Source organism: Lolium perenne, chromosome 4, assembly GCF_019359855.2.
Source record: "Lolium perenne isolate Kyuss_39 chromosome 4, Kyuss_2.0, whole genome shotgun sequence".
NCBI lineage: Eukaryota > Viridiplantae > Streptophyta > Magnoliopsida > Poales > Poaceae > Lolium > Lolium perenne.
The window spans coordinates 278966116-278984882 of record NC_067247.2 but is presented as its reverse complement, the minus strand read 5'-3'; the positions used below and the strand labels follow the sequence as shown (position 1 = coordinate 278984882).

The 18767-nt window shown below is 41.4% G+C and overlaps 2 protein-coding genes across 5 annotated transcripts; one reads left to right on the top strand and one right to left on the bottom strand.

Annotated features, from left to right (window-relative positions):
• Positions 1-5: 5 nt before the first annotated feature.
• LOC127295520 (alpha-L-arabinofuranosidase 1) lies at positions 6-8112 on the bottom strand. Of its 4 annotated transcripts, none has more exons than XM_051325483.2 (18): positions 7954-8112; positions 6988-7182; positions 5885-5939; positions 5237-5448; positions 4756-4877; positions 4511-4664; positions 3765-3834; positions 2863-3008; positions 2720-2765; positions 2583-2635; positions 1815-1959; positions 1550-1668; positions 1395-1466; positions 1171-1274; positions 1025-1081; positions 593-791; positions 375-518; positions 6-249 (listed from the first exon to the last, which is right to left on the bottom strand). In XM_051325483.2, the coding sequence occupies exons 2-18, from the start codon at positions 7165-7167 to the stop codon at positions 100-102; spliced, it is 2028 nt and encodes a 675-aa protein (XP_051181443.1). In that variant the 5' UTR covers positions 7168-7182; positions 7954-8112; the 3' UTR covers positions 6-99. The 4 variants fall into 4 exon arrangements, with proteins under 4 accessions (XP_051181443.1, XP_051181444.1, XP_071675303.1 ...); XM_051325484.2 differs by having other exon boundaries at positions 6988-7173; XM_071819202.1 differs by lacking the exon at positions 7954-8112 and adding an exon at positions 7273-7420.
• Positions 8113-11891: 3779 nt separating this feature from the next.
• On the top strand, positions 11892-14056 carry LOC127348941 (cytochrome P450 709B2). Its single transcript, XM_051374788.2, has 5 exons — positions 11892-12278; positions 12384-12607; positions 12699-12949; positions 13025-13403; positions 13573-14056. Exons 1-5 carry the CDS (start codon positions 12005-12007, stop codon positions 14002-14004), a joined length of 1560 nt encoding a protein of 519 aa, XP_051230748.1. The 5' UTR covers positions 11892-12004; the 3' UTR covers positions 14005-14056.
• Positions 14057-18767: the final 4711 nt, after the last annotated feature.

Here is an 18767-nt window from a genome sequence, read left to right as displayed (position 1 = left end):
CGTGATAAACGATAAAACATGGTACATATGTTCAGAAGGTTTTAATCCAGATCGTCAAGCCATTGAAAGGCTCTGTCGTCATCACATTCCTTCTTTTATTCACATACTTGAATGCAAGTTCGAATCCAAGAGTGAATGCATCTTCGTGCTCGCGTCCAAGAGGAGATCGATTGAGGTGAGGGAGTATGGATCCAGGACAAGACTCATCTGCTTTCTCGCATTGGTTATCGGGCTTTCCACGGGCACCACCTATTGCATTTCATACAAAATTGTAAGATAAAACTTTGAAAACTTTAAAAACTTAGTATAATATTACGTAGTACAATTTACAAGCACTACTGCACTCAACAGCTAAAAAAGTCAATGTAGCAAACCTTGTCTGGCTGTTGGAAGGAGTTCTCATCCCGTAGAGAACCGGATGCGAGTACCGTCTTTACGGATCCAAATGCCTGAATGTCATTCTCCAGCCCAGTTATAGATATGCTAAGATCTACAACTTGGTTGCCAAAATTGAGAACCTGAGAATAAGCAGATTTGGTTATTTCAACTTCTGTTAGCTCACTTAAAATTATGAACCAGAAAATAAAAGCACCTTTATTTTCAGGTAAGTATTTCCGTCTTTAGAATTCTTCCAAGTGATAGAGGATGCGACCAATTGGTTATAATTTGATACTTGAATGGTAGAGGGATGAAGTGCTGCACCACTTGAGTCCTTGAAGAAGTGTAACATCCAGTAGTTTGGACATCCGTAGTGTTGCCACGAGTTAAAGACTATGGCATCTGGACTCCACCTATCAAGCAGAAATGTATTTTCATAAGAAAAAGGATGGTGCAGAACTTGATAGAAAAATAGTTTCCCTATGCAAGTATATTTTTCTCTCTAGAGATCCTTCCATTTCATAGGTAGTCTCTAGAGTAATAATGGGTATCCAAATTGTAGCTTAACTTCTGTAGCCAAAATGTGGCATGACTAGGGAAATTACATAATAACTGATTTCTCGATCCAAAGTCTTGAATCAGTTACCTACGATCGTTGTCATTTACAAAGAGTGGAGCGCAACTTGCCATTTCAACCACGTCGCTGGGTAGAAAAAGAAATGGTAAAACACACAAGTTCACAATGTACTGTACCATCACCATGATACAAAACCAGAAGTAATGTAAGAGAACCTGTTTCTTTCTAATCCAATAAGAAATGCAGCTTCTGCTAGAGCAGCTACTAGTGTTCCTCGGCCAGCATCATTTCCAGTCACAGCATATTCACTAACAATTGCCTAGAAATTGACACAAGGTACAAGTTAGTTGTAAGTAACTGATGTCAATAGTATTGATCTGAGAACTGATGTCAATAGTATTGATCTGAGAACTGATGTCAATAGAACCGCAGGCTGTACCTTGGGTCCACCCCGGGGTGTGCTGTCAAACATGCTAGATTTGTAAAACATATCCCCAGATGAGGTATAGACCTACCACAGAGGATGTCAGTGTATTACTTATTTATAACTGAATATATACTTCAGCTAAGTGAAGACCAAGCAACAGTGTTTACATGAACATCATATAGATCAGCAGGTTCATTTGGTGAAATGGTAGATCTATCACAGCTTGATATGATCTTGATATCTGGGTAGGATGCTTTTATTGCAGAATAGAACTTGCGGTAGTTCTCTACAAAATACAGAAGGGATCTCTATTAAGGAAAAACTCAGACAGAAATAAGTTGAAGCGCTTCTTTGGTAATGAGTGCTGTCCTGTGAAATCACCCAGGAAGGAGACGTGAAGATACTTTAAGAAATATATAATATATAACTAACCTTTATAGTAGTGCATTGAGCATTCTTGATTCCCCATAGAAATATAATTAAGCTGAAAGGGCTCTGGATGTCCCATTGCTGCACGAACTGAACCCCATGTAGTCCCAGGGTCTCCCCTGGCAAACTCAATACCGTCAACAACATCCTGCAATAACAAGGAAATTCAAATAAGAACAATTTCCTAAATGTATCCTGAGGAAACATCACTTCTTAGATTGCATCAGTAATAGTATTTCTTAGCAGCAACAGGATAGGAAGAGGCGTAGTCCTAGTTAAGATCATTATGCATTGCATCCTTTAGCTGGACATGCAACAAATATGCATTACATGTTGACTTTCGATCTATTTTTTCCCATTTCCCAAATACGTACGCTAGACTGTTGCCTAGACATTCCAAATTAGTTGTAATAGATAGAATAGAAACCAAGTGATTGCTCAACTATGCATCCAACGATAGTAATTAACAATCCACGCTTATTTCCATCATTACCATTGCATAAGCACAGATAGACGATTTATTTAGCAGCTTCTATTCTGGCTATTTACCCTCTAGAAATGCCGTGTCTGAATTCTCAGTGAAAAGATTATGCCTTTATTTTTTTCTATTCTGCTTGGATATTTCCTGAGATGTCTTTTAAAACACACAGATGGATCATTCAGCTTGTAATCATTTATTAGTTAATACCCAGAAAATCGAATAGGAGAGAAATAAATACAGACCAAGTACACTTCACACATGGAAAAATGTAACTAATTTCAAGAACATACCTTTACAAAAGCAGCTATCGTTGCAGGTGGTATTTGTTCATATCGACTAGCACCTGCCACAATGAAAAGAGTTCATGAGACCACCCGATTTGCAACAATATTTTTACACCATTTTACTTCGTAGGTATAGGAATTACCATCATTGACCACCCAAACTGGGGAAGCACCGATGTCTTCTGCTAACTACAGTAAATGAAAGAACAAATCTCAGCTTCAGACTGTTAGGAATTGTATGAGACAACTTCCAGATCGAAGCCAAGCAGTAAGATTTTTTACACACTTGAAGAAACTCAAACAATCCAAGTCCATCATCAGTCCAGTATCCCCAAACATCATTGAAATGACCGGGCCTCTCCTCCCAGGGTCCAACAGTTTCACTCCAGCGAAATGCATTTAAAAGATAATTTCCCATGACATAGTTTCCACCTAAAACAAGTAATCAACATACTGTCAATATCCAGAAATCAGTGTTTAACCATAATTGAGATATAATTTATTTTCTTCGTTGAACCTTATGGGTTTGGCATAACAGACTGGATGAACACAATATACTACACAGCAGAAAGTGATTCTAGAAATTTTTGTTCCTTTTACTCGCTACAAATGCTCTTGCAGCATACCAAACAAGCTATTGGAGCTTTTGTGTTTTTAAGGTTTCCAATCGGGATTATATCTGTTCACATTATATGAAAGTTGTGATTAATAGATTTTGTAACATAAACTCTGTATGAAGTTCTGTGTAAAACTAGATGATCCTGAGCCACCAAACAGTCAGTATATGTGAACTATGACTAATATATTTTTAGCATAAACTGTGTATGAAGAAGTTCTCCATCAAGCTACGTGATTCAGTGTCAACCAATGTGTACCTAATTCCCTATTTTAGTTGGTTACTATGAGTGTACAGTAACACGGTACACGGTCTAATGTTGTACTCTGCGAGCACAAACGCGTGGCTGAGAAGAGCAGAACAATCAATACATGTGCGTCAAATACTCTATAATCAACCGGACTTTTACCCATATAGAACTTGTATGTTATTCACAGTGTCGTATAACTTTGTACACTCTTATAGTTCAACAAATTGTAGCACTTCCATCAAATATAAATAAGTGCCAAGGCATCATACTTTCACCTGTTGATATGAATCGCAGATGAAATATGAAAGGTAATATGACAAACCTGGGAATTTCAAAAATTTAGGATTTAGATTTGCCAGCATAGAGGCAAGATCTTTACGATAGCCATGCCCCTGAGAAGAAAAATAGTAATACAGACATTGTAATCAAGCAATGGAAACTCCACTAATATTTTCACTTTTTTACTTAGATCATATTTTGCATGCAATTTAAGAACAAATAAACAATCCTACAATGGATATATGAATAGATAACACCTTAGAATCTTGTGGATATCTCAAGACTCAAGCAGTAAAAGCACCATAACATCAGACCATGCAATTTTGAAGATGGCTAATGCAGGTTGTAGTAAGAAACATTTGAATGCAAACTGCTTGGTGAACCAATAAATTTGGTGAGAACTCTGTTTCGAGGTTGTAACATGTTTGGACCTATGACATGATAACTGAAGCTAAATAGTTGTTAATTGCACAATTGAATATTATTTAATGCACCAACGCTATACCTGAACAAATATCATAAGTTTAGTGAGAACTCTTGTTCCAGGCTTTCATATGTTTGGACCCGACACGGCCACACCCATGCGTGTAAGTACAAAAGTATTTCTGGATATATGACATGTCAATTTTAATATAAATAGTTTTCACACTACGAATATATATTTACTGGTAGGATGTGTTTCTCACAAACTCTTCTAGATGCAAGGGAACTTTAGAGTGGAGAGATGCATTTTATTATGATATAAAAGGAAATGCCCAACATACAAAGAAATCATGGAAAGTAAATTACCATGTAAGTATCAGATGGCATAAGTGATACTTGATCAAACCAAACTATTCCACTTTTGCTGGTCGTAAGCTGAAGCCGTGAATTAGAATAGCTTTCACTTGATTGCAGATCAAACTCAACCTTCGTCCACTCTTTAAAATCTTCTCTATCAGCACTACAGAAGAAAGAATTATAACACAAACTGATTACACAGAAAAAACCATAGCTGTAATAAATGTAGAACTAAATCACATAATATTGCTTACATGATGGTATGAGAAGCTAGATTTTGAAGACCATCTGAGCTTGTCAAAGAAGCTGTCAGATCCACGGAGTCTGATGACCTTATGTACATGCTAACTTTATAAACCTTTGCTTCCTCAATATTCTGCAACAATGGTAGCAAACGCAATTCTTATTATTATTATACTGGAGACAAGCTTATATTTTTCACATACATAAGCCTGAAGGAAAGAAGAAATTAACATATATTGTATCAACACTTTACACAGTGTCACTGGTGAGTAGTGACTGCAAAATATCTAAGATTAATGGATTTTTTATGTCTCCTATCCATGGTACGCTACTATGGAGTGTCACTGATGAGTAATGACTGCAAAAGATCTAAGACTAATGGATTTTCGTCTCCTATCTAAGGTATTTAATAGATATATGAAAAACAAGAAAAGCTCATATTATCAGATGAGATTTAGAATCCCGAACTTGTGTTACAAGCAAAAGTTATACCATGCCCCAGAAACCCGGATTATAGATGCCAACACCTTCTGGTGGGCAGACATTAGTTCCACTAGATTCACAGAGTACTTCCATCCGAAGTGCAATTGGATTAGTTGGAAAACAGGATGAGCGATCGGTTGCCACGATGATATTGGATTCATCTCCAATTATCATCCATGGATCAATGTTTGAAGGAGTATTAAGACCACCGGCTTCAAAACCTGCAAGTTAGATTGTTACAAGATTTGCATATAAAAACAAAGCAATTTAATGAGCCACACAAGTGTAGGAGCAAATATGCTTAGCCCATTATCTCCATATATTTGTCTGTCCTCAAATCTTCACCACATATAGCCATTGCATATAAGTGATTAATAGCTGCTAATGATATGAGATAGCTGTATTTAACAGAATGAGGTCTGCCTAATTATTAGTAGCTTTTCATTTAACTACTTACAACAGACAAGTAATAGTTATTACGAGCAAAGAGCAATACAACCCTGCAGTAATTTCCCTGGTAACTATAAGCAGAAAAATAAAATTATGCCAAGTAATACGCCAAGAATTATCAAAATGATGATTGATGAGCACTCAATTCTGCAAGAATAACCAAAGTGCCTATATATATTTGACACATCAGACATCAGATCACATTACCTCTATTGTTTACAAGTTCTGCCCACAACCCGCCAGCCCCAGCATGGTTAATCTCCTACAAGTTTAACCAAGAATGAGCAAAATCCCTCACCCAAGTACGCAAACTAAGTAATCACTAACATTCTATTACAAGGTCAGTTGCGTGTAAGTACTCCCTCCTTGCCACAATGTAGTGCATATAAGATTTTCAAAAAGGCAAATGATGTGAAGTTTGACTAACGTTTTTGAATAAATTATCTACATCTACCACACCAAATGTATACCATATAAAAATATACATCCTGAGGAACCTAATGGTATTGGTTTTTTATTCTAGATATTGATATTTTTTCTCGCATACTTGGTCAAACTTGACATAGTTTGACTTTAAAAAAATTCTTATATGCACTACATTTTGGCAAGGAGGGAGTATTAAAAGGATTAATCAATTAACAAGCTTGCTGAGTTGTTTCACCACAAATAAGTTGTCTGTAAACATAATGTTGCAGAAAATAGCAATGAGTAAACACTGGCTGAACTCCTGAGTAACATGTATTTGTTGCAATTCTACAAGTCATTATATATACATGAAAAAGTAATACTCAAAAAAAGATACATACAAGCAAAAGTAATACCCAATTATGTGAATATGTTATGTGTATGATGTTGGCTACAGACATGCTTTTGGTACGATAAGACCGTAAGAGTACATATTCACTACATGTGGCACCTATAAGAGCATCTCCAACATGCGCGCTAAATCTTGGCGCTGTAAAAGCGCTTTGCAGCGCGCTCCATCCATGTTTTGCGCGTGAGGACATATTCACCTCCAACAGAAGCTCTATCCAGCGCTGTATCTTGGAGCTGTAAAAATCCGTAGTTGTTTCTGCGCGCGATGTTGTACGCGCGCTCTTTCCGGCGCGGTAGATATAGTGCACGATATAGCGCTTTTGCCCCAAGCTGTATTTTACAGCGCCGGATAGAGCGCCTGTTGGAGCATTATTTTGCGCCCGCGCGCTAAACCATCCACTTTTTTGGATACAGCGCTGGATAGAGCGCCTGTTGGAGATGCTCTAACTACTCAAAACCAATGCATATGCACCAACAACTAAACATAATCTCACCTCAAAAAATATGCCAAACATATTTTCAGGGATCATCTGAATATTCTGAGGTGAAGCATCCACACTCAGCTGTGCAGTTTGAGCCGCCGTTGACCGAACAAAAAATATCTGATACAAGGCGCAAACAAGACCCAGCATTCGGAGTAACCGGAGATCCAAAGACCCTCTTGGGACAGCCATCGCGACCTGTTACAGCTGAAACAAAATCAGTGACTCATTACATGTTCTATCTGCGCAAAAACATATGTACATACCACAAATCCAGAAACACACTGTTGAAGTTACCACAGATACAGAAGAAGCAAGAATGAGAAACAAGAATTGGCTCAGAGCAGTGGTGTTTGAGTAGAAGCGAGGCCCACAGAAGATGAGAATATAAGTTAGCAACGACAAACTGTGACATGGGTACTCTTTTCTGCAGGTTACTTCACGGAGATGCAATGTGTAGCGGACAAGCAATACATAATTAATTGTTGCTCTCTCGCCATCTATGAAAGCAACATTAACATAGCCTGTGCTGAATTCACTGCAGTTTTTGCCCTGAACAAGTCATTTTTGTTGGCTCAGACAATAACCTCTGAACTGGTAACACTAGCCATCAAACATTTCATTTGGCAGAATCGAAGCACTTGAGCTATACTAGTGTACTATTGTTTGGCCGACCATGGAAGATGTCAGATTTGCAGACCATATAACAGAGGCTTGTACAGGCAAGGAAACAGATAACTGACAAAGGGGCATTTCCGCAAATAGCGAGAAAAACGTGCCACACACGCACGAAGACTGCTTGAAGCAGACAAAAACAAGCATTGCACAGTAAATTGTACTGATGTACAAGTAAAGCAAGTACGCCCGTGAAGCATCGATTAGCTCCCCTCCTAATCTCTAGAAGCATCGCGACATTCGCAAAACACAAAATTAACCATAAAGAAGAAGGAGGCGCAAGAAGATAGACCGATTTGAGACCTTTTCGGGGGTTGCAGGAGCTCGCCAATGGCGGATTTGGGGGAGGAGGGCGGCATTTCTAGGTCTCCCTCCGCCTCGACGAGTCAACGTGCTGTCGAGGGCGGGCGGCCGCGGGGGCGGTGGCCCCGTCGGATCGCGATCAGACGGATGGCCAGCCAAGCCGTTTGCTCGAACTTATCGACAGTGAACAGGTCAACTGGGCCCGTACTTTAAGAACCTTATCCGCTTATCACAATCGTAAATTAACTGCACACGCTTTTTAAAGATTGTATACCACTCTCTTCATAATTATCATGTATTCTAGGTTTAGTTAAAGTTAAAGTTTGTAAAGTTTGACCATATGTATAGGAAAACATATCACATTTAGTGCGGCATATTGTAGCTCCGGATACATTTAGGTTATTTTTCTAAAAAAAATGAAGATGGCAATTTAAAGTGCCATAAAAAAATAAAAACTTCTAGACATAGGTAATGATGTATTCTATAAAAAGTGCAAATTTTAAACTCAAAATACCTTATATTTTAGGCAATGCAAAAATAACAAATATGAATTGAAATTTTCAAGTAGTGAACAATGAACCTACAAATATTGTTAAATTTTTCATTTTTGTGTTGCGCAAAATATAAAGTGTTTTGACTTAAGATTTTGTACGTTGGTAGAACACATCATTATCAACATCTAGAATCTTTTTTCCATAATTTTCTGGAAATCTAAATTATGTTTTCAATTTTTTCAAAAAAGTGGCCTACATGTAGCCAGAGCTATATTTGCAGTTTCCCCATTTACACCTTAAAATAGATATTGTTTGAAACATTATACTACATATGTTCATAACATGTTATCTTAGATTTGGATAGATGTTCATTTTTTTCTTATATATTTGATCAAAATTTAAGAGATTTAATTTTAAATAAACCTATAATACATGGTAATTCTAAGGATCTTTTGATCAGTTTAGATTTGTTATAGTTCCACCGTTCCATAAAAGATATCTTATATTTATCTAAATAAGACATACTTTATGGGAAGGGGGATATATATATTTTTGGTTGCATCTCATCCTTGATATGGATGATGTCTGAGAAGACAAAGGAACACCACCCTCCCAATTATTCAAGGTGCAGCTTGCTTCTCCCTAACAAATAAGGAATAGTGCATAAGTGATATTGTTAGAATCGCATTGAAAAATACTTCATAATGACGCCAATTTTATCTCAAATATTTCATATATACATAGGAGATAAAACAGGGAAAACGAGAACACCTTATCCTGAAAATGGACGGAGTATACGCAAAAGGTCTTTTATAATATGTGGATATTTTCTGGACAAAATCAAAAGCAACTAATGAAGATTTTCAAGTTGCCAAACCGACCAAGTCAAAGAGGCCACGTAGAGAAGCATTACAGAGTTTGGAGAGCATTGGTACGGCGGAGGCACGCCCGTATGGCATGACCGTACTATTGTGCCACCGCCTTCCTCTTGTCAAACGGAACAACTTTCCTGAAGGGCCCTATATATAATAGGTAGCATAGCCGCCGCAAAATAAGAGTCGGAAGAGAGAGATGACAGAAAGAAGCCAATTAAGATCCATTTCACCTAATCACATCTGAGGAGAGGGGAACCGCTGCTTCACCGCCATCTTCATCACCATCTCCATCCCCCCTCTCCATAGCCATATATTATACTTCTCTTGTTGCCCTCACAATTGGTGGCATTGTAAGACTATTTGATATTGATTTTAAGAACTTATATACAATATTTATAATTATTGATCTTATCACGGGTGAGTAGCTCTCACGGGCTGAGGGCCAAGGCCTAGCCTCGCAATATCATGTGCATCTAACTTTACATGGGTGTTGTGGTTAATTTTCATTTAAAATTTGTATGATTGTATCTCTATCTCCTGCCTCAATCTAGGACTTGTCAAGTACCCAAGACCCAATGATTGATAAAGGTAATTATAAGGTGAGATTAGTGTTAATCTGGTAGCTTGAGATCCATTAGAAAATAATGGTGACATCATTAATCTTAAAACTTTTGTATGTGCTTAACACTTAATAATTCTTCATAACCAGCGCGACTGGAGTGATTAGGTTGGACTTTAGTCTGTAGATAACCAGCGCGACTGAAATCTGCTGATTATCCACAATTACGTTTATTATTATCTTTTATCCTATTTCATAAGTGCACAAGTGCAGGTAAAACGTTAGCCTTGGCCTATTTCCAGCCATTGATTCACAAACCCCAAGTAAACTCGAAAGTTCGGTAAGACGAAGATTTCACAAGTTAACAAGATCTTGGTTGAGTAAATCATCACAACAGTTGCCTCCTGAAGGATCGATATAAACTTAGGTCTTGTAGGGAAAAAACAAATATACTACACATAATATTCCAGATCGAAGGTATCACCTATTCACATCATAATGAAATTAGTGTGATATGTTTCTATGTAATTCATTCGTATTTATTTTCTTAATTATAATGATTAAGAATTGTTAAAACAAAAAAAATCACACTTTATATTTGTATAAGTTTTCGTAAATTGTGGCTTCTTATGCTGGGTTGATCCTGGGCATGATAACATCAACACCCCTAGAATTAAAGAAAGAATCCAGAATGCTTAGTTGGTTAAGAATTTATTTTAAAAAAATGGATAACAAATACACCACTTTATTAAGAGATGTGAACAAGTGGATGAATGCCACTCAAACATTGTGCTGGAGCAAAATATGTCAAACTTGAAGGAGAACCATGAGGAGCAAGCTAAGATCGAGTTGAAGAAGATGAAGAAAGAGAGGAACCAGCTGAGAGAGGAGAAGAAGAAACATGAGGAGAAAAGAAAAAAATGAAGAGGAGAAGAGGAGAAGTAGAAGATAGTGATGTGCACAAGGACAAGATGATCAGACAAATGTATGAAGAAAAATATATTGAGAATTTTTGGCTAAATTATTAAGCATTTGGTTAAATCTAGATGTAAATTTTTTGAATTAATATACGAAACTATGCTTAGGTAAATATAGTTGCATTTTATATAAAAATGTTGTTGATTTTCAAAAACGGAAAAATACCTATTAGGCAACCCATATTGGAAGCGCCAAGATGGGCAGTCAGACCCAATACACATCGTGTTGGTGCCCCCAAATGCGTCTGTGCCGTTGTCGGACGCCATTTTGGAATGACGGTGGAGATTCCCTAAGAGTGAAACATAGTTTGCCAAATGATTGCATTTATTCGGACTCATTGGTTGTATGTAAACCGGGCAATATCATAGTACTACCTCCATTCCAAACCTTAAGGTTTATATTATTTTTAGAAAGTCAAACTATGTTAAGTTTGACTAAGTTTTTACCAAAAATGTTAACATATAAAATAAAAAATTCAATATCATTAGATAGATAATGAAATATATTTTTATATGATATCTACAAAATATCATATTTGTTGATAGATTCTTCTAAAAACTTAATCAAAATTTACTTAGTTTAATTTTTTTAGAAAGTCAAACTATGTTAAGTTTGACTAAGTAAAGTCAAACTATGTTAAGTTTGACTAAGTTTTTACCAAAAATCGTTAACATATAAAATAAAAAATTCAATATCATTAGATAGATAACGAAATATATTTTTATATGGTATCTACAAAATGTCATATTTGTTGATAGATTCTTCTAAAAACTTAATCAAAATTTACTTGGTTTTTTTTTAAAAATAAGCTTTAAGCTTTGGATGGAGGTAATAATAGTTTTTATAATGTTCGAGGACGCGGATTGGAGAGTACAGGCGGCTAGTGGAGCCAATTGGGGATCAACAGGGAAGGAAATTTAGGGAACGTCATCAAGAATGGACACAAATTTCGAGTAGAAAAACCTCAGAAAAAACTTGACTGACATTATTTATTACGTGAGCCAAATGAAGAGCGACACGATCAGGCCCCAATGCCGAAGCGGCCAAGCCTATCTAGCCAGCAACACTACGATCCCAGTCAAGCAGCCTCTGTTGGCTGTAGCTAGCTAGCTCACCGCGGAGAGACCGGATTGCCACCGTCGCCGATGGTTCTGCTCGCGGTACTCGCCGCGCTCCTGGCACTTGCCGTCTCGCGGCTGTGCATCTACGCCGTCGTGCGCCTGGCGTGGCAGCCTCGTGCCGTGGCGAGGATGTTCCGGAACCAGGGCGTCCGTGGACCTTCGTACAGGTTCCTGAGAGGCTCGACGGAGGACATCCGAAGGATGAAGGCAGAGGCGGACGGCGTGGAGCTGGATGTGCACGACCACGACTACCTTCGCAGGATCCTGCCGCACTTCCTGAAATGGAAAGATCAGTACGGTATGTTTTGTCATGGAATGGAAACAACAATCTTCTCGTAATAATGAATGGCTTATATATACTCATCTTCTTTTACGGTATTTTTTTTTATTTGAGTGTTATTAGGAGGGCCATTTGTCTACTGGTTCGGTTCAGAACCTCGAATCTGCATCTACGATTATGAGCTGGTTAGGCAGATTCTTGCAAACAAATCTGGGCATTTCGTGAAGAACGATGCACACCCAGCAGTTCTCGCGATCATTGGCAAAGGGCTAATATTGGTGGAAGGCAAAGATTGGGTGCGACACCGTGGAGTGGTGAACCCAGCTTTTGCCATGGACAAGCTTAAGGTAACGACGTACAATTTCAGATTCTTGAAGCATGTGGTCGCTTCTTTCCAAAAATCTACAATGGAAAACTTTAAATGATCCTAAACTGCAGACGATGACAAGAACAATGGTTAGTTGTGCTGAATGCTTGATCAAGCAGTTGGAGGATCAGACAGCCAACAGTAAGAGCGGCGAGATAGAAATCGAGTTCAGCAAACAATTCCAGGAGTTGACAGCAGATGTTATATCCCGCACTGCTTTTGGAAGTAGCTATATGGAAGGAAAAGAAGTATTTCAGGCACAGAAACAGCTTCAAGCCATCAGTGTGGCAACTCTCCTCAATTTGCAGATACCAGGATTTAAGTAAATCAGTTCCTATGTCAAGAGTAGTATTTCGTGCAAAATAGTTATGTTTTGCTGATTATGTCCTTTTTTCAGATATCTCCCTACTAAACGAAACAGATGCCAGTGGATGCTAGAAAAGAAGCTTCAGAACATGCTATCTGAAATGATACAGTGCCGAGTAGCATCAAAAGAAAGTGGATTTGGAGATGATCTGCTGGGTTTAATGATTGAGGCTTCCTTCACAAAAGAGCAAGGAGAAAAACAAGACGAAATGATTCTGAGTATAGATGAGATCGTAGATGAATGCAAGACATTCTTCTTTGCAGGGCATGAAACCACATCGCATCTGCTTACCTGGACACTGTTCTTGCTAAGTGTGTATCCAGAATGGCAGCAGCGGCTAAGAGAGGAGGTTCTGAGAGAATGTGGAAAGAGAAACCCTGATGCAGACATGCTTAGTAAACTAAAAGAGGTAAGACGAACTTAGATTGCATGGATTCCTTAATTAATAATCTTCAGCTCTTGCAAGTGTCATCAATTTAATATATTTAGCAGGCTACGGTAGCGAGTATCCAAAATTATCTTAACGTTGCAACTTTTAGTTGTAGCTGATAGCCTAACAGTGGCGATTGGAATTGCAGATGACAATGGTGCTCCTTGAGACATTGAGACTGTATTGTCCTATTATTGCAATGATGAGAAAACCCATCGCTGATGTGAAATTGGGAAGCCTCAATTTACGTAAAGACAATGAAATTGTTATCCCTATCCCAATACTGCACCGAGACAAGGAGGTCTGGGGTGACAGAGCAAATGAGTTCGATCCAATGAGATTTGAGAATGGGATCTCAAAAGCAGCCAAGATTCCATATGCTCATCTAGGATTCTCCATAGGTCCAAGGTCATGCATCGGTCAGAACTTCGCAATGTTAGAAGCAAAGTCGATGATGGCAATGATCCTCCAGAAGTTTTCCTTTACTCTTTCTCCAAAATATGTCCATGCACCTGCTGATCTGCTAACACTTCAACCTAAGTTTGACCTTCCTATAATTTTGTGTCCACTAGATGTATGAATAGTATGTTAGTAAAGAGCACGTGCTCTATTAGTTGTAATCTCGTGACAACTTTTACCATATCTAATAAATATTGTCATATTTTACACCTTAGATGTGACCTTGTGACATCTTTTGTTAGATTATTAGGCAATTTACCCGCAAAAAAAGATTATTAGGTAATTTCTGAGTGAGTTTAATTATCGAAAACAATATCACGATGCACTAGCATACTTAAACATACACATCAGACTAAACACATGCATTAGATCTGAACATGAAACGAGTATTAGTGCAAGGTAAGAGTTGTTAATGTCACCAAGCCCATGGTTTAGTCAGAGTAGTTGGATCTGTCGAAAAAGCAGACGAACCAACGAGGAAGAACTCGTACCACAGCGATCAGTTGCGCCGAGATACTCCCCAAAAGCCTTATCACCCGCCTCCTGGTGTTGATGGACGATGGAACTAGACATGTTAAAGAAACAGAAAAAGCGAGTAGTATTCTCCAGATCTGTTCTGTCTCGTGGTGTAGCCTAGGAAGGGAGCGCCGACCGAACCGCCACGCGTAGGAAGCTAGAGACACGCGCCGAGCATGGATACACACGCCGACACGTGCCCAACACAGTTGGTGATCCAGGAAAAAACTTAGACTTCCAAAAAAGGATTTAAACTCGAACTCGATTCACGAAACGCGATGCGCGTACGTGCGATGCGTGGTGATGCGAGCGGCGGCGGAGGAGGAGGACTGCGCATGAACTCTTCTCTTCTCACTCACTTGCAAATACTAGAAGAACAACCCTTATAAGCTGCTCCAACTCTCTCCCAACTAGAAATGTGGGATTAAACTTTGTCCCCAAAGTTGTCTCTGTCGAGGGATGGCCCCGAGTATGCCAAGAACAGGGGAAACAGTCAATTGTTGGGCCAACTGAAGGTGGCCCGGCTGAGCCATCATGTGGCTTGGGCCGACTGAGCCATCATGTGGCTTGGGCCGGCTGAGCGGCCGGGCTGCCCTGATGTGGGCCGGCTGAGTGGTCGGCTGGCGGAGGCCGGCTGCATGATCTTCTGGCATTGGTCGACTAGGTCTCTGCCATCCAGGAGTGAGGTCTGGTGCCGGGAGCCGTCCCTAGGACTGGCTGCCGGGTGCCATAAGTCCGCGCACCGGGCACATCCCACCTGCTACGGGATCTAGCACTGTGTGTGATCATTCCGCACGCCATCTTGTACAGTGGATGGTGTTATCACCAAAATTTGACCAAGTCAGAGGTGGGCCACGATCAAGATGGGCTTGAAGATTATATACGAGGAAAATACGTAGATCGGCCTTATATGCAAAGTTGGGCTAGATTGCCCATATATCTGTAATATAATAGATCGTATCTTAGATAGAGTTTTACCCGTGCACGGTTAGGTGCACGCCTAAATTAGAAAGTCCGCTGGACTATAAATATGTATCTAGGGTTTATGGAATAAACAACAACCAACGTTCAACCAAACAAATCAATCTCGGCGCATCGCCAACTCCTTCGTCTCGAGGGTTTCTACCGGTAAGCGACATGCTGCCTAGATCGCATCTCGCGATCTAGGCAGCACAAGCTCCACGTTGTTCATGCGTTGCTCGTACTGAAGCCTTGTTGATGGCGAGCAACGTAGTTATCATAGATGTGTTAGGGTTAGCATAGTTCTTCGCGTAACATGCTATCGTAGTGCAACCCTTGCATGTCTAGCCGCCCTCACACCTATCTTAGGTGTGGGGGCGGCACCCCGCTTGATCATTATTTAGTAGATCTGATCCGTTACGGTTGCTCCTTGTTCTACAAGGATTAGTTTAATATCTGCAATAGTTAGGCCTTACAAAGGGGGGGAGGATCCAGCGGCACGTAGGGTGTCGTTCGCTAGTCCTAAACAGGATGTTCCGGGGATCAACTTCGTGTTGGTTTTTAGGCCTTGTTTAGGATGGAAACTACGATCACCGTGCGTGGCTGCGAGGCCCAACCTGGAGTAGGATGATCCGATTATGCGGTGAAAACCCTAAATCGTCGTAGATCTAATTAGCTTTATCTTGATCAAGCAGGACCACCATATATTCGTGCACCTCGTACGAATCATGGGTGGATCGGCTCCTTGAGCCGATTCACAGGATAACCTGAGAGCCGATCGAGGCTCGTATTTAATGTTTACGTGTATGCCATGCAGGAAACTAAGCGAGGCATCTCCATCACCTTCCTGACCAGGTATAGGTCAGGTGGCACGCCCTTGCAATCAGCATCGGACGTGTGACCAGAAGGCTTTGCGGGCCGTCGCTCGGAGGGACCTCAGCCAGCCGCAGCTCTAGGTTGTTCCCGGCTCTACGGTGTTGCCCGTCGCTGCCCGCCGGTGGGTTTCTGACGACAACACATTCTGGCATGCCCGGTGGGACAAGCTTCTACATTAACCACATCGCCATCTACATCTGAGATGGCGGACGGCACGCCAGTTATGTACGAGGATCCGACGGACGAGCTCAAGAAGAAGTATGACGAGGTCAAAGTCATCCTCGAAGCCGACCTCATCGGCTCATATCACAGAACCCGTTCACATGGCGTCAGGTGGAAGGGGTTCTCACCGGAAGGCGCACTCGATGGAGTGGACCTATCTGTCCCGTCAGAGGAACGCACCAGGGCCGTGCGCCAGGAGATTAGTGGCATGGTGACTCACTCGTTGCATCGCCATTCTGAGAGCCTGGTGAATACTCTGGAGCATGTCGCCGTTCGGATGATCAAGGAGGTCATGAAGAATCAGCACTCCCTATTAGAACCAGCTCTCGGGACCTACCGAGGAAAAGTGCCACTTCAGTCCCGTCCGCCGTCGTCATTCCCATCGGCGGCACCAGAAGTGCCTAATTCACCGTCGTGCGCCGTTGACAGGGTTAACGACACTTACCCTGGGAGGCGCCAACCAGGATACTCGTTCAACATCAACATGATAGAACTGGGGCACCCCCCTGACGAAGATAGAGGCGAGGGCAACTACTCTCATAGCGAAGATAAGGAAGAAGCTGCTCCACGCGATCGGCTCCGACACTGCCGAAAGATCCTGGTGATGATCAAGATGGAAGCCGATTCTAGCGATCGGCCTGTATCATCCGTACCACCTGCTCTCCCGGTATATGGCGTCGACCTCACAGGGGACGGAAAGCTAGGGTATGGGTTTACATCGGCTGACGAGCTGGAGGAAGTCGACATTGGTCCCGGGGATAAGCCGCGACCGACTTTTATCAGCAAGAAGCTAGATCCACAGCTCAGGGAACAGATGATAGCTCTGTTAAAAGAATACCCAGATTGCTTTGCATGGGATTACACGGAGATGCCTGGGTTGGACAGGAGCATCATTGAGCATCGGCTCCCCCTTAAGAAAGGATTTCGGCCGTTCCAACAACGAGCACGTCAGATGAGGGCCGAAATTCTGGAAGAAGTCAAGAAAGAGATCGAGAAAATGTTGACCGCCGGATTCATCAGGCCATGCAGGTATGCTGAGTGGATCTCCAGTATCGTTCCTGTGGAAAAGAAAGACGGCCGATGGCGCGTGGCCATCGATTTCCGAGATCTTAACAGAGCCACTCCAAAGGACGAATATCCAATGCCCGTGGCAGAAACGTTGATAAACGCCGCTGCTGGCCACAAGGTGTTGAGCTTCATGGATGGCAACGCCGGTTATAACCAGATTTTCATGGCTCCGGAAGATATACACAAGACCGCATTCAGGGTACCAGGGGCAGTAGGCTTGTTCGAGTACGTGGTCATGACCTTTGGGTTGAAGAATGCTGGTGCAACGTACCAACGAGCCATGAATTATATATTTCATGATCTGATCGGCAAGTTGGTGGAGATCTATATCGACGACGTGGTAGTCAAATCAGTCTCCATGGAGGGACACTTGGACGATCTACGGCGCGTCCTGGACCGAACTCGGAAATTCGGGCTGAGAATGAATCCGAAGAAGTGCGCTTTTGGCGTGACGGCTGGTCAATTCCTAGGTTTTCTGGTTCATGAACGGGGAATTGAGATCGGCCTGAAAAGTCAGGAGGCGGTGCGTACCATGCAGCCGCCGACCACGAAAAAGGAGCTCCAACGCCTCATCGGCAAGATCAATTTTGTCCGACGGTTCATCTCTAATCTGTCAGGACGAACCGAGCCGTTCATGGCGCTGGTGAAGACTAAATCTGATGACGAGTTTCACTGGGGGCGAAACGACAACGGGCGTTTGATGAGATTAAACGGTATCGACGACGCCGCTGTGCTAGTTCCGCCCCGGCAAGACAAGGCCGTTCTACATCTACTTGTCGATGGGCGACACGTCCATCGCTTCGGTGGTGGTGCAACTCTACGATGGCGTTGAGAAGGTCGTTTTCTACCTCAGCAGAAGGATGCTGGACGCGGAAACAAGATATCCTGAGGTCGAGAAACTTTGCCTCTGCCTGTTCTTTACCTGCACCAAGCTTCATCACATCCTTTTGACGGCAGAGATCATCGTCATATGCAAGTCGGATGTTGTCAAGCACATGTTGTCGGCCCCTGTTTTGAAAGGCCGACTTGGTAAGTGGATGTTTGCGTTGTCAGAATTTGATCTCCGGTATCAGCCTGCGAAAGCAGTCAAGGGACAAGCGTTGGCCGATCTTATCGCTGAACGGATCGGTACCAATATAGCAGCATTGTCTATACGTGCATGGGCTATGTTCTTCGATGGATCGGTTTGTGACGGTGGTTGTGGCATCGGCATTCTGCTCGTGTCGCCTCGGGGGGCAGAAT

What these genes read in the sequence shown, in the direction of transcription:
- LOC127295520 (XM_051325483.2), bottom strand. Translation starts at nt 7,167, where the DNA reads ATGGCTGTCCCAAGAGGGTCTTTGGATCTCCGGTTACTCCGAATGCTG. An exon ending in AGTTTGGGTGGTCAATGATG is followed by an intron (nt 2,636 to 2,719) that starts GTAATTCCTATA and finishes TCATTGTGGCAG; the next exon opens with GTGCTAGTCGATATGAACAA. An exon ending in CTGATCTATATGATGTTCAT is followed by an intron (nt 1,467 to 1,549) that starts GTAAACACTGTT and finishes CCTCTGTGGTAG; the next exon opens with GTCTATACCTCATCTGGGGA.
- LOC127348941 (XM_051374788.2), top strand. Translation starts at nt 12,005, where the DNA reads ATGGTTCTGCTCGCGGTACTCGCCGCGCTCCTGGCACTTGCCGTCTCG. An exon ending in GAAATGGAAAGATCAGTACG is followed by an intron (nt 12,279 to 12,383) that starts GTATGTTTTGTC and finishes GAGTGTTATTAG; the next exon opens with GAGGGCCATTTGTCTACTGG. An exon ending in TTGCAGATACCAGGATTTAA is followed by an intron (nt 12,950 to 13,024) that starts GTAAATCAGTTC and finishes TCCTTTTTTCAG; the next exon opens with ATATCTCCCTACTAAACGAA.